Source organism: Pongo abelii, chromosome 4 (assembly GCF_028885655.2).
Source record: "Pongo abelii isolate AG06213 chromosome 4, NHGRI_mPonAbe1-v2.0_pri, whole genome shotgun sequence".
Taxonomy (NCBI): Eukaryota; Metazoa; Chordata; class Mammalia; order Primates; family Hominidae; genus Pongo; species Pongo abelii.
In genome coordinates this window covers 132,915,768-132,931,919 of record NC_071989.2, presented here as the reverse complement: position 1 = coordinate 132,931,919, position 16,152 = coordinate 132,915,768, and the positions used below count along the sequence as shown (strand labels likewise).

General features: G+C 41.5%; 1 protein-coding gene across 3 annotated transcripts in view; it reads left to right on the top strand.

Annotated features, from left to right (window-relative positions):
* Positions 1–6,781, top strand: part of ZNF608 (zinc finger protein 608) — a 112,774-nt gene extending 105,993 nt beyond the window's left edge. For 2 of the 3 annotated variants that reach the window (XM_024247574.3, XM_054555881.2), the window contains 4 exons: positions 20–192; positions 2,286–2,439; positions 4,484–4,565; positions 5,788–6,781. In XM_024247574.3, coding sequence (XP_024103342.1) covers positions 20–192; positions 2,286–2,439; positions 4,484–4,565; positions 5,788–5,794 — 416 coding nt within the window. In that variant the 3' untranslated portion in view covers positions 5,795–6,781. Of the gene's footprint in view, positions 1–19; positions 193–2,285; positions 2,440–4,483; positions 4,566–4,874; positions 4,917–5,787 lie in introns of those variants that run through there. The other variant, XM_054555882.2, reaches the window with a different exon arrangement.
* The last annotated feature ends 9,371 nt before the right edge of the window (positions 6,782–16,152 follow it).

Below are 16,152 nucleotides of genomic sequence, written 5' to 3'. Positions count from 1 at the left end.
ATTTGTTGTTTATCTGCAGGGGCCTATCTCTCTCCAGGATTTCATTATCCTGTTTATGGGAAGATGTCAGGGAGAGAAGAGACAGAGAAAGTCAATACCAGCCCTAGCATCAACACGAAAACAACCACTGAATCTAAAGCACTGGATTTGCTCCAGCAGCATGCTAACCAATACCGCAGCAAGTCTCCTGCTGTAAGCCTCCTTTTGTTGTTATTTAAAAGTACTGTGTTTTGGGGAGAAAGGGGAACAAGCTAGAGAACAGTCTTGAAATATAAATGGTTTCGGAACCCAGCTGTGATTTCAGGATGCTGTTTTATCCTAATACATAAAGAATGGAGCGTTCAAAAGTAAGACGCTTTCACACATGAGAGAAAATTGTTAAAGCATGTATGGCAGTAGCAAGCTTTTCTGTTGCAAAATCTAGTATACCTTGCTTACCCGGGAGGATGGTTGTTAGGTGGAAATTTAAATTCATAGGAACCAACTTTTGGTGCAAAATATGTTTGATAAGACATTGAGGAATTAGGTAACAGAGGAATATATTTTATATAATTTTTGTACATAAGTAGTTCAGAGGCTACAAACTGTTGACCTTTTGGGCAAATCAAGCTTTTCAAAAAATGTTTTCTTGCGGGATACCATTTAAAAATCAGACATTTTACATACAAGTTCAGATGACCTCTTTCTCTTAAGACAATAGAAAATCTGGGCCGGGAGTGAGCCACTGCCTGTAATCCCAGCACTTTGGGAGGCCGAGATGGGCAGATCACCTGAGGTCAGGAATTCGAGACCAGCCTGGCCAATATGGTGAAACTCCGTCTCTACTAAAAACACAAAAAGTAGCCTAGTGGTGGTGGGCACCTGTAATCCAAGTTACTCAGGAGGCTGAGGCAGGAGAATTGCTTGAGCCCGAGAGGCGGAGGTTGCAGTGAGCAGAGATCGTGCCACTGCACTGTATAGCCTGGACGACAGAGCAAGGCTCTGTCTCAAAAAAAAAAAAAAAAAAGACAATAGAAAATCTGGTTCAAAATGACATGGCAGTAACTGATGGGAACTAGTAGCCCCATCTAGGCAGATGTGCTGCTCCCCATCAGTGTGCATGGATATAAATAGAAGCTCCCCAACCTGCATCACTTCTCTTTGTTGTTAGCTTGACTTCTGGAGAGATTTGAGGTTTCTGCTACTTGTATTGACCCTTCATATTCACATCATCAGTGTTCATGGTTGGGGGTTCATCACAAGCAAAGCTGAGTGCCCGTGACATGTAATAAGGCACAAATTTGAGCCTTGCACAGTGTGAGGCTCATTTGCAAGAGTAAGTCATGTGGCTTAGGAGTGAGAACTGTGTCTGCTGTTTTCTGGCCTTGACTCTTTGTCATGTCCCTTTAACTCTGCTGAAGTAATACAAATATGTGTCTGTGAAAGATGGCTCCTCCCCAAAAAAGGTGACTGCTCTAGTCCTAGAGACTGTTGTGAAGAGAGACTAAACAAAAATAGGATGGTGCTTGGCTAGGAAAGAGCTTAAAGTAAATTAAAATAATAGTATCTGCAATGTGTATGAGTCTACCAGAAACTCTACAGAGAAACCAGAAAAGGTGATTTCTGAATCTTTTTCTGAGTCCTCCTTCTTAGTACAAGGATTTGTTTTAAGTGAGAAGGATAACTTTAGTTAAAGGATGATTAGACTCTAAAGGTAGAAAGTCATAGGAAATAAACCATCCTTACCCCAAACTATGGTTTGGGAGGACAGGGGCTTCTCTTTGAGAGTTCAAAACTTGAGATTCAAAATGTGGGTGTAGGACAGTGATTTCTTGTGCTTTATATTGGCATATAACTTTACAGCATGTTTTTTCAGTACAACAAAATGTATACAGACACGTTTAAAACTGTGAGATAGGTTCTCTCCACAAAATACAAGTGTAATTAGAAAACTTGACCTTAAAGATATCTCCAAAACTACTTATTTTGTAAAAGTTGTTTATGGGAAGCAATTGGGTAAATTCTTAACCTGCAATTATGAATGAATATAGAGAGAAGTGCTCTTATTTCCGTCATTTCAGGAAAATATTGGTGTCACTTGGTTTACTTTGGGTGGAGCAGTTCTTTTGTGTTGGCTTAAACTAATGCATGTTTTTTGAAATTCTCTTTAGTTACTAAAGAATTGTATCTTTATATTTACTTTTTAATCATTAACACAATATTGTCGAAGGGACAAAGGTGGTTTAGTACTCTTAAAAGTTGATTTTCAGAGCATGAAGGGGGAAAATTTCTCTTTTCTGTTGCAGCCTGTGGAAAAGGCTACAGCTGAGCGGGAACGGGAGGCAGAAAGGGAAAGGGATCGCCACTCCCCCTTCGGCCAGCGGCACCTGCACACGCACCACCACACCCACGTTGGCATGGGTTACCCGCTAATCCCGGGTCAATATGACCCTTTTCAAGGTCAGCAGCTCTATCATTACTGTGTCTTTGTCCATTCTGCTTTGGAAAACAGTTGCTAAAATTGCGTTTCACATCTTAAAAATATTGAGCTTTGAGTTCACATTAGCTCTCAGGAGGGTTTTTAACACTTATTTTCTAGTGACACAGCTAAGGCTATTCCCACATCTTTGTATTCTATTGAGACATGAAATGGCTACCACTTAATAATTGTCACCAGTTGATGTTATCGGCGGCTTACTGTTATCTCACAGACTGAGGGCGGTGGCCAGTGTCTGGGGCACTGAATATAACAATCAGAAGATCAGATATCGACTTCAGGGAAATTGTAGAAAAAGGGAGGGATGGTGGGAAGCTTTGGTGAAATTACTTGTTCTGATTTCTGCCTGCCTTTTAAGTTGCTCTTTTCCCATGGAAATCATGGGAGTCATGTGATCAGGTTTAACACTTTTATAACCTCATTCAAGGGCTCTTCACAGCCCTTCACTGCTGCGACCTCACTAAATGGGAGAATTGAGAAAGAGACACATGTTTTAAGCCATAGGATTGATATGAGGAAAACTTCACCTTGTGGTTCATTAGTTGAGCATGTATTATCTGTCCCATCTTTGTCATCTCATAGCGGGTGGGTGGTGGCACCATCTTTACAACTTGCTAGAATACCACAGATTGATTGCATGGTTTTAAACAACAGGAATTTGTTTTCTCACAGTTCTGGAGGCTGGAAGTTCAAGATCAGTCAGGGTGCCAGTACAGCCAGCGTCTGCTCAGGCCTCTCTTCCTGGCTTGTGTGCAGCTGCTGTCCTGCTGTGTGCTCATATGACCTCTTCTTTGTGCATGAGCTGGTGGGTGGGGAAGGGGCAGGGGGGAGCCCTTGTGTGCTTTCTTATAAGGACACTAATCCTGCCCTATTACGGTCCCACCCATATGACCTGATTTAGCCTTAATTACCTTCTTATAAGCCCCATCTCCAAATCTAATCACGTTGTGGATTAGAGCTTCAACATATTTTGAGGAGACATAATTTAGTCTATTGCACTTGCAAAGTTGCCTCTTATGCTGCTGTGTGAATAGAAAGTAAGATAATATGTTTGAAGGTGTTTCCAAAACTGGGAAGTGATATATAAATGTGAAGGGGTCATTTTTATTTATTCAGGTCTTTTTAGGTGATGTCATCTAGTAGTGTTAAAAGAGAGCTTTCCTATTTCTTAAACAATTTGTATTGAATGTGATAAGAACTTGGAAGAGAAAGAGGTTTTATTTCTAGTCTAACACATTATATCTATATATAAATAAAGTATATATGAGAAGAAAACAATTGTCTCTTTTAAGATAATATTATTGTTATTGTACTGTCTTAAGTTACCTCTGGGAAAAGAAAATATATCCAAATAAAAGACCTAGAAGGAGACAGTAATCTTCCCTAGGTTTGCATTTGTTTACTCTATTTTTCCCCAGGACTGTCTTCTATAGAATTTAAAAGAATTCTCTGTTAGGCAACATCATGCCATTTGGAGCTATTACAGTCTCTGACTGCTACCTTCGTCTTGCAGGGTGAAAGTTAAGAGCATTTCTAAGTTTGATTTACTGATTCTGTGTATCTTATGGGTGCATTGTGTTCAGTCACTGGGGAAAATGTTAAAGTGATAACAATTATTATGAAAGTATTGTATTCTAGGCAAATAGCATGCTGCTTCTGTAATTCACTGTGACTGTTGATTCCTGTTGTTACCTGGTATCTGTTATTTCTCCTGAACTTCCTATTCAGGGAATGCATGCAAACCATTTAGCACCATGCAGAGCCGGAGAGATGGAATGCTGTATCTCCTTCGAATAGCTATTAAGAAAACTGCAGAGTATTCAAGAAAGGATAGATAGCAGATAGACCAAATGGTTTGTACTATGTCCTTGCTGCATGAAACAGTTCATGTGTGTGTTTAGGAGAGGACACCGTGCTGCTACTAGGTCTGCGGCCCTTCTCCACTGGGCCTGTATCTACTCTTATCCTTCTAAAGATCACAGACACTCTACGTTTTTTCCCCATTAGGCTTGACCTCTGCTGCCCTTGTTGCCTCTCAGCAGGTGGCTGCCCAGGCATCTGCATCTGGAATGTTTCCTGGACAAAGAAGGTAAATATCCTCTACATTTTTAATTAGTTGTAGATAGAAATATCTTAATGGTTGGGAGGAAGCAAGTACAGGATTTTTAGACCAAAAACTTAACTCCTTGAGTTTTATATCATTGTAATGAATGTGTTTATTATGCCAATGTAAGTTGCTTCACATGCAACTTAAATTCCATGAACCTCATTCTGTAAGGGTTACAGAGATTAGTAATTAACTGATTAGTTTTTTAGACAGTTGAAATTTTCTTGGGTTATCCTTATGGCATTGCTAAAATAATTCACCATGACTCCCTTTGTTTTATTATGTTTAAAGATAAAGTCGCAAATGGAGACATTTATTTTCATAATGCTAAAGGTAATGTTTGTTCTTTGATATTTTAAATTATTCCCTAAGTTTTAAGAAGGAAAATGATTTAAAGGAATTAAATTATTAATATTATAAAATTAACATTTTTCACAATGTAGATCATTACTTTATGTTTATTCACTTTCTCTGGAATTGAATTCCACATTTGAATGGAATTAAAATAAGACTATCAGTCTTATGGTTTTCTGGTTTACAGTGCCAAATGTTGATAGAGGCTGGGCATGATGGCCCATGCCTGTAGTCTCAGCACTTTGGGAGGCTAATGCGGGTGGATCACCTGAGGTCGGGAGTTCCAAACCAGCCTAGCCAACATGGTGAAACCCCGTCTCTAATAAAAATACAAAAATTAGCTGGGCGTGGTGGTGTGCGCCTGTAATTCCAGCTACTAGGGAGGCTGAGGCATGAGAATTGCTGGAACCCAGGAGGTGGAGGTTGCAGTGAGCCAAGATTGCACCATTGCACTCCAGCCTGGGTGATGGAGTGAGACTCTGTCTCAAAATTAAAAAAAAAAAAAACTGTTGGCCGGGTGCGGTGGCTCATGCCTATAATCCCAGCACTTTGGGAGGCCGAGGTGGGCAGATCACCTGAGGTCGGGAGCTTGAGACCAGTCTGACCAACATGGAGAAACCCTCTCTCTACTAAAAACATAAAATTAGCCAGGCATGGTGGCACATGCCTATAATCCCAGCTACTCGGGAGGCTGAGGCAGGAGAATCACTTGAACCCGGGAGGCGGAGGTTGCGGTGAGCCGAGATCGAGCCATGGCACTCTAGCCTGGGCAACAAGAGCAAAACTCCGACTCAAAAAACAAACAAAATGTTGATAGAACCGTGTGCTAAGGTTTGCTTTTCTTTTGCAGAGAATAACAAGATTGGAAATGTACATTGTCATGTGACTGGATCACATGGGGAAGCGCTTTATACAGACATCAGTTCCATGGTGTTAATTTGAAATGCCTTAATGGCAGGCAAAAACCAGTCATTTCATTTTTGTAAATTACAGATTTTATCACAGAGTAACAAATGTTGCTGTAATTAAACTTCTGTTTTATATATATATACGTATACATATCTGTATATATACATATATATATATATATAAATATAAATATATTCTTTACTTTTTGTATCAGTAACCAGGCTCGCACACACAGGGTCTGCTGCCACGTCGCAAACCACTCAGTAAAGGAAATTAAAAATGTATTTGTCACGTTGAAAAGTGTTAGCCACAAAAGGCTACTTACTTTCTTTTCCTTTTCCTTTAAAATTGTAAATAAATAATGTTATGTATCAGTGTGCCTGAACCTTGCATATCCTTCACATATTTCCCATAAGCCCCTCAGAAAGGCTAACTGTGATGATGACACTTTGGTACAATTTAGATGTCTATTTGGTGGCTCCTGTTAAAGACGCATCAGTGTAAAATGTTCCTGTAGTCACTGTTTGTACTTGTGTATTGTGGAAAAAGTACTTTTGGAAGGCATGGGGTTGCCAGTACCACAAAAACTGTGTTGTATATAATGTAAAGATTAAAATGGGGAAATAATGAGCATCTGTGAATAATGAGGTGTCATTTTTTGATAATCTTGAATGGCAAATAACCCAATAGCCTGCGTACCAGAGACATCTGTGATTGTTCTATTACTTGAATAGTTCTACAGTCTTTTTTTTTTTTTTAATGTTTACAATTATCCAGTTTTAGAAGAGAGAGACTTTAACGCCATTGCCTGGTTACTTGTTTTATGCTGTAATCTAGTTTATTTTATGTAAAATGTATATTGAATGCTTTCCTTTTTTATACCTGCCTTAAATAATTTGGCAATCAGAATTAAAAAGTTTTTTTTTTTAAATAATGGCTTCTTGTCTGTCTCATGTTATTTTCTACCTGGCTGATAGTCATTCTAATTTTCAAAGAAGGGTTTCTTAATATTATTAATATCCAATGCATAAGATACAGTAAACAGATATTAACTTTTCTTATAGGATACATAGGTATAACAACCAAATAGTGTATTTAATTTGGTGAATGTATTCCCATTTACAGGGTATTTACCCTAAACATGGAGCACGATATCACTAGAAATTAGTAGATACAGGTTTCTATGGTATGGATTGATACTTCAAAGATGCAAATGTTATGACATGTGGATAATAGGGAAAATATGTAAAAAGTCATTTAGTCAGTTAGCTGTCATTACATTGATTTACTAGAATATTTTATGCCAAATTTTAACTGCCTCTTCTCTCCCTTCTTTGCTTGGAACAAACACTTACTGAATGCCTGCTTTATCCCAAGCACTGCACAGGGTTCTGGTATATTGCAGTAAACAAAGCAGACACAAATTTCTGTCTTCATGGAGCTTTCATTTTTTGGTGGGTGGGATAAACGTATCATAAAATATCTGAATAATATATAGAGCATGTTAGATGGTTGATAAATGCAATGAAGAGAAATGAAGCATGGGAGTGGGGCATAGTGAATGTGTGCCGGAGTTTGTAACTGTAAACAGAGTGGCCACTAAAAGATGGGGGGGAATCCATGCAGACACCTGGGGGAACACCACTGCGGTGATGTGGAAGAGCAAGTACCGAAGCCCCAAGGTGGGAGTGTGCTTTGTATGTTTGGACTGGTTGATTTCAGTGCTCCATTCCAGCTGTAAGTTTTTATTATTTTACTATAATTGCTAATGACAGTGCTACCACGTGGTTTACTAAAAAGTTCTTCAAGCTGACGGAATTTGTCTTGGTATAATTTGGTTAGTTCTACCTAGAGGCCTTTGCGTCAGAAATGAATAGAATTTTGCAATCAAAAAGAAATGTTTCCCTTGATTTGAAAGACCACCTTAGGGTGTTGCCTTTGCTGCTTGGCTTACACATCTAGTCTATGTTCTTAATAGATTTCAGTAAGAAGATATTTTTCTGTTAGTTTTCAGTTTCTCTTTTGAATATCATCCAAGCTGTCATTTATAAAAACATTGTTTATGGTGTTTAATCCTACACATAAGAGTATTTCACGTATTTTTCATCATTTTTAAGCTATCAACGCTTTTTCGTTTTTATACAACATCTTGATTATCCTTGAAGACTTGAGGTAATTTGTCTTATACCAGTTAAGCAAGTATATTTTCTCTGTTCAGACTATAGTTGGCAGGGTATCTGTTGGTTGCCTACATGCTGATCCAGTTCTTGACCAACCCCTTAACTGTCAAACACAGAAACAGAACTAAGGTCAACTTACATCTTCACTAGCTGAATTTTCATGTTCTTGTTGGTAGCTGGGTGATACTGTGGATTCCTGATAATTTTCTTGCTTGCATTAATATATATGGAAGCCAATCTTACCTTTCAGCTGCAAAATGACTAGATGTATGTTTATTACATAGCAGGCTTTTTAAAATCACTTCTAATTAGGTGGTTAAGTAAATAGGTTATAAATAGCTGCATTGGACCATGTTTAACTCTGCCCCTATAATAAACAGGAATGCTGATAAATACAAAGAGATATATGACCAAAAGCACATTGCAATTTGAATAGGCTCTTCCTCTAGGCTTTTACTGGAACATTATTCATGACTGGTTTACATTAATCACTAAATGAAGTTTTGTTTTTTCCTCTTACTGTTACAGTGTTGTCTTTGCTGATGACAACATGAATTGCCAAAGGCCAGGGCTTATTTATATTACGTGTGCCATTTCTCTGGCTGAGTATATAGTCAGTACCGAATGGTAAATTAAAGATTCCCAAAAGACAAGTGTACTTGGCTCCATTATATTACTATGATGAATCTGCCATTAATACGTTCTAATTGTTTTACTTTTATAGACATAAAATCAGTCCCCTTAGTGACTAATAATAGGGTTTATTGATTTTACTAAACATTACTCATTCCAGGCCTGCTCATATCAGCTTGTCCTGAACATACGCAAAAAGCCTGCCGTGCTGATACAGTGCAAATTAACTTCATGGAGAAATGGAAGTGAGTTGTTTACAGCTGTGGTCCCATTGAATACAGAATATTAAAAACCAGGTAATAGGCTCCATATAGAACCATTTATTCCTAGATTACAATCTCAGATGACTTTTTCATTGAAACTTGCCATTGCTGTTCAGCCCAGGTCATTAACACTTGCAGAGTAAAAGGTGTGGCCTTATACATTCACACTGGCTGTGACCCTGATTTAGTGTGGTTTCAGCCCAAGGGTCTGTGAGTAACCAGAATGAATAGCTCTGATTGATGCAGGAGAAAAACAGCAGTTTAAATGATAATTACTGGTCATTTCATTCCTTCCCTGACTCTGAAAGAGACAAGACAGGCAAAGCCATTTATTATTGTTTTTGTCACTAACCACAGTCTTCCATTCCCTGCTTCTTGCAGTAGCCTGAGTCATAAATGTTGTTTACTTTCAGTTAACTTTAGAAGAGAAAACAAAGCAAAGCCCCCAGTCTGACTTTTCATTTTTCTTAACAAATTCACTCTTTAAAGCAAGGGGTGAGTTCTCAACCTTGGCACTATTGACATATGGGACCAGATAATTCTTTGCTGTGGGGGAACTGTTCTGCGCATTGTAGTATATTTAGCAGTACTCCTGACCTCTACTCTGGAGATGCCAGTAGCAACCTCCCCAACAAATTGTGACAACCAACAGGTCGTATGAAATTTAGAACTCATGCCTAGCCCCTGCGCCACAGGTAGAGTGCTGAGTTCTGTTGTTCTTTGTTGCTTTTGGAGATAGGAAAGCCATTGATGGTTCCTTGTAACTCGATGTAAACAGAATGGGGATGCTCATTTTACCAATGTGGATAAAGTTGGACCAGACCTCCAGCTCCTTAAAAAGAATTGGATGACCCAGATTTTAACATAATAATTAGTAGTTCTTTTAGGTTGAAGATGAATTCAATTTTAAAACCACATCTGAGGGCCGGATTCATTTCACAGCACGTCAATTAGCAATGCTAGCCCACTAAAAATACATATTGTTTCTTCTGGAATGAAGGCTGTCAGTGGAAAACCTGGAAAAAAATGGATAAATCTTAATTGAGTTGCTGGGATTGAACTCAGATTTTATTCACACAGGGAGAGGCATTTCTTTCATATACAGGAACAAACTTTGAGAGGTTCTCACATACACTATACATTTCAGTGAAGTTTTTTTTTCACTTAGACATTTGAAAATAAAATGAAAGGAAACATCAAAATCTGCAATATGGAGAAAGTTAAAGTATCCAGGGCTATCATGAACACAAGCCATGATAACACCCATGGACAAGTCTAGGTTTAGGTCTGATCAGACTGGCCTGACCCTTGGCCAGCTGTTGTCATGTCCCTGTCTACCTAGAATGGCAAGTAGTACGATGGAACAAAGCTTCTTTCCTGTGTCCATAACGGACGTGGCTAATCATTGCCGTGTACTCTCCACCTGAATGTGTGTGAGACCTCATAACAACTTTCTCAGTGCAGCTTTCCCAGTAGTCCCTAAAAAACAGACCAAAGCTGACACACAACATGAAGGCTGTTTGCCACTTCTGCAAGAAACTAAATTCTTATGGGACTAAATCATGACCCCTATAACTTTCAAGGGTGTCACCCTCATACCCCCCAATTTCAGGCAAGGAGACTTAACATGGCACTATTCCTGCTTTCAACTACTGGAAACTTTGGAAGTTATTTATTTACCTTCAGTGTTTTAAAGCACTGATTTCTTCAGTCAGAAAAGTTGGGGAACCAGAATCGTTACTTATTGACCCAACTTTCTACTGATTTATGGAGGTGTTATCTTTTTCTCTTTTACTTTCATGCTATCATCACATCTTCTTTGGCTCTTCTGCCACCCTCTTATAATGATCTTTGATTAGATAGAGTCCATCCAAATAATCCAGTATCATCTCCTCTCAATGTCATCTGATTAACAATTTTAGTTCCATCTGCAATCTTAATTCCCCTTTGCCATGTAACGAGATTCACAGATTCTGGGGATTAGGACATGGACATCTTTGGGGGCTACCACTCTACCTGCCACACCACCCAACACAAATTCCTTTCTGCCTGGGCAGTATTAACACAATAATAATAGTATAATAGTTCTACTGTATAATATACAATATTACAACTGGTATAATGACCATCATCAAAATTATAGTATATTTACTTTGCACTTCATGTGTAACAACTCATTTAGTTCTCATAACCACCCAGTTACTATTCCCATTTTAGAGCCGGAAAAACTGAGGCATCAAGCTAAAGTAATTTGCCCAAGTTCACACCACTGTGTAAGTGACAGGACCATAACCCCATGCTATACTGCTTCAGAGAAGGGATAATACACTCCCTAGGGAATTGACAAGATTTTCCTTTGCTAAAGTGCTTATTATTTCAGAGGGGAAAATAACAGTGTGTCTCTCCAGGCTGCTGTGAGACAAAGCCTCTGTGCAGCCTGTGCTGGAGCCAGGCATCAAGCCCTTGTTAAACTCCACATTCCAGGCCCAGGATCCTGAGAGCCTAGCGGCTCTTCAGTGCATTGCTGGCAGAGGTTGCTGAAAGGGTTACCTTTTTTTTGTTTTCTCATTGTCATGGTGGCCCTTGCCTTTTTCAATACTCTACCATATGTATCTGATGACTAGAAGCTCAGAATACAAGAGTTGGGCTTCATAGGAACTGGTGCTTGGGTGTCAGAGGCTGGTGGGAAGGCTGATGCTTTTGTGATTCTGGCAGAGACTATCATGGGCTCCTACAAAGGGTCATTCCAGCGTTCTGACAAAGGGCCCCAAATTTGTACTTTCAATTATCTACAAATGATGTCATTCTCACTGTCTCAGGGGATTTTTGAAAATATTGGAAAGAAGGATGTTCAAACCTCAGCTTTAACTCTTTAAATACCCTCCCCTAACCAGATCCTTCTCCAGTGTATTCTGTGTGTACTGAGGGACAAGGGAATATGTGAAACATACTTGCAAGATGTAAACATTTAAATTATAATTTCTGCAATGTTATATTGAAATTGCTTCTTTATTTCGATATGGTGAGAACCTCAAAAAATGAATGCCTAGATTTTTCTTGGCTTCTGAGAGGACTTTGCTCTAAATAGTATGTGTTGGGGCAAAATACAGAAATTGATTGAAAACTTCTTCCTTAATAAGGGTGGCAGGGGCCAGTGAATCAAGACATCCTGGCCCCATTTAATCACTGGAGGTCACTGAGCTATAGGTCTGAAAAAGAAAGTAGTTGCATCTTCCTCATCACTCTCCAGAGAAGGTAGTCCAGCCACCCAACCTGTCCTCCTAGACCAGATCGGAATTTTCCAGGGTGGGGGAAGGGGGGTGAAATCCCTAGCCTAGTGGGGATGATCTTTCAGCATAATAACCATGGAGAGGGAGACTGTCTCTAGCAAGGCTGCTGTACAGCTGGATGTTTTCAGCTGCCTGTAACAGAAACCGTGACTGAAACTGCCATCAACTACAAGGAAATGTGTTCTTTCCCCTAACGCGAAGCCAAGAGCAGGGTGATCTCCAGACATCATCCCTCATGCTGCTGACTCTGCTTCTCTGTGATACTCTTTGCTCAGTCTTCCTTGGGCTTGTCCCCTGTGTTATGGCCACAGGAGTTCCAGATCTCTGTCTGGAGACATCAACGTCCGGGGAGAGAACTGTGTCTTCCTGTGTCTCTTAGGAGGGAAGAAACCTTCCTCAGATGCCTCTGGCAGGCATCTCTCCCATATCCTTGGCCAGAACCAGGACACATGCTCACTCCTGAAACATTACCGGAAGAGAATGGGATTACCATGAGTTCCTCAGGCTAAGAAGGATGAGAATCTGCCCCTGAGTCATGCATGGGAGGAGTGGCTCATGGCTTAGAACTAGGATTCTGTTGGGGAGAACGAAGAGGGGGATGAATGTTTTGTTGTCTGAGGCATGAACGTTTCTTTGAGGCCAGTGAAACGTGGTAGATTCCCTAGTGTCCTCTGGGTTCTCCTGAGGTGTAAGTCTGGGATGGGTGTGGGTGGGAGGCAGACAGTTGTTTGCACTCCAGCAGAACTCAGAGACCCTCCGCTGTAACTGATTTTTCCTTAGAGAATCTGGTGATTGGGTAGAATTAGGATAGCGGGCACAGGGCTGCACTGAACGCACTCACTCTTCCGAAGGAACATGAAGAGATTCAGAAACCTACCGTCTGTCTTTTCTCTCTCTTCCATGACACAGCTGAGTAAGACTCTATGGGTAGGAGGAAAGGTGCCACTCTCTTCCACCATTCCCTAGCGCACACACGCACACACACACACTCCGCTCTTCAGAGGTTCTCCAGAACTTACAGCATATAAGAAAGAACAGGGACCTGCCTTCTCCCCAAAGCAAGTTCTGCACTCTGGAGAGAAAAGAGGAACTCAGGACCATTTTTACTAGAATTTAGATATAATTAGGAGCGGTGGGTGGAGGGGTGAAGGGACTGGAATGTTAGAAAGGGCAAGCGTTGAGCCCTGGTATACCAAAATTGGAAAGAGAAAGAACAAATTAGCCCACTGGCAGAGGGATAATCTCACCATATCAGGAACAAGGGAGATTCCTTCAGGAGAAAGAGAAACCAGGCTTTAGCTTGGGGTCTCTGACTTAGAATTATCAAGGTTAGGAAGGAGCCTTGACCAACTCTCAGAAAACCATCTCACTCTTGCTGGAAGGGGAAGAATGGGTGGGCAACCCCTAGAACTTCCAGCTGGGTGGGGGCATGATTCTCTCTCTGCCTTTGGCCCTCTCTCCACTCTCAGCAGAGCAGAATGTGTCTGGTAGGGAAGAAGATAAAGGACTGGCCTCATTTTCCTGCCCCTCTACCAACCTGAATTTGTCCCTGATTGGGTGAGTGGTGGGCGAGTGACCCACCCAGCAGATCTAGTGACTGTAAACCCTTGGGGTAGTGTTAATTCCTTCAAAAGAAGGAATTTTGAAAGTGGGCGAGCAGGTCATGAGGCAGAATTCATTCAGGAAGTATTTCCTGAGTACCTGTGAGGGGCCTAGGTACTGAGTGCCCAGGTCCTGTGTCCTGGGGACAGGGTGCCCAGGCCCTGCCCTCTCCCACTTATAGACGAGTGGGGCACCCCCTCCCACCTCTGGATGAGCACATAGATGTCTCCGTAAAGCTGAGCAAAGCTGAACTCTGCAGACCTAGTGTTGGCCAAGAAGGTCTGCCATGAAGACAAGCACTCACTGTGAGACTCTGCCTCAAAAGCTCATAAACCTGGGAACCTGCTGTGCTCAGCCTCAGAAACCCCCAGGTGCCCGTGTGTCTGCCATCCCCAGCCCCCACCATCCCCTCAGTGATAAGATACTGGGAGGCAGACCATAAAAGGTGGATTTTATGACAACAGCTTGGTGACCAGACTGTTCCCTCCGCTGAGGGCTGCTGAGGGCTGAAGCAGGGATGACTCATGGAGAGGCCCCAGCAGACAGCCGAGGAAGCCTCTGACCCTGCGGTGCTGTGGGCTGGGCCATAACGGGACACTGGGGAGCCACAGATGTGCTCAGAGGTAGGGAGATGCGGTGAGTCACTCCACCCCTGTGAGGCACTGGCAGGGAGCTGAGGAGTCAGAAGCATAGAGAGCCAGCACCGAGCTCGCCCGGTGCCTGTGAGCAGCCAGCCTCTAAATGGCTTCCAGCTTGACGGTCCTCACGCTGTGGCAATGTAGCTTCTGGAAGCCTATGGGGCCCAGGGACATTCCTGTGACTGACTCCCGTGGATGAGGTGTGCTCAGGGTATGGTAGGTGAACAAGTGGCCTTCCTGGGTCAGCTAGAGGGACTCCCTTGTCATCATCTGGTGGTGGAAATTGATGAATTGGTACCTAACATGAATGTGATATCTTCCTGGGAGGCTGAGAATCTCTAATCTTGTCCCATTCAATGTCAGCAACTCTGCAGGCCTGGAAGTCTCCCTCTGAATGCTTAGCAGGGCTCCCCTGTGTACCACCTGCTTTCCAGGGGCAATGTGCCTTGGTCAAGGATGTTTAAGGTGTAAATCGCAGAAATCTGTTCAAGCAAACGTAAGCAAAGTAGACAGATTTAATGTAAGAGCGGAGGGGTTCTTACAGGAGCAAGGATGGCAAGTATGTCCAAGCTTCCGAGGGGCTGACCTGAGAGGTCCAGGCACCATGGAAGCTTCTCTCTCACACACCTCATGGCTTGTTTTGTCGCTGTTACTCCTCCTCTGTCTCATTCCTCTCTCTCTGCACACTGGCTCTCTCTGATTCTCCAAACACATGACCTCGCCTGACCGGCAATACTCTCTGTCATCTCCCAGTTCTAATTGCAGATTCTCAAGAGAAAGGATGGAAGTGGCCAGGCCCAGGGGCCACAGGATAGAATGAACTTGCTGAGGGAGTGGAGGCTGGGCAGTGTGGGGTGGGAACAGTTGCTAAGCTGGCTCCTATTTTTGGCTTCTTTTGACTCCCCACACCACTTTCATCTAAGCCCTTTGTCGAAGGAACATTTATGACTAGGAGCAGAAGTTCATGCAAACCAGCTTAGTTACAAAGAAGGTTTATTGAAAGCATATAAGAACCTGTCTCACTATCCAAGGATAGGAAGCGAATTGACAGGTCATAGTGATTGTTGGTGTCTAGAAAATCCCTAAATCTCCCTCAAATATCACATAATCTCTTACCCCTTCTTCTCTTGGTGTCTCTGTCCCATTCTCCTGCTTCTGTGGACAGACTGTTTCTACCTCTTTGTGACTTCCCTGTTCTTGTAATTGAACGTGGCCTGAGATTGCTGTGGAGCTCACAAGGGCTCGTTTCTCACTATCCTTTAACTGACGTAGCCTTTCAGTTTGCACTCCAAATTCCTGTGCCAAGTGCAGTGGATTTCTTTCCAAGGAATAACCAAATGTGGCTGGGCCAGATTTGGGAGAGGTGTATGGAATTACATAGGACTGTCAACACTTCTGTGACTTAGGAGATTCCAAGGGTTTTAGGAGCTCTGTGCCAGCAATTGTGGGGTGGCAAAGACCATATATATATATACATGTGAACAAGTGGCCTTCCCGGGTCAGCTAGAGGGACTACATATACATATACATGTATATATAGTCTACATATACATTCATATGTGTATATATGTATATATAGTCTACATATACATATATGTGTATATATAGTCTACATATATGTATATATGTATATACATATATGTATACATAGTATTATGTACATATATGTATACTGTGTACATATATGTATACATGTATGT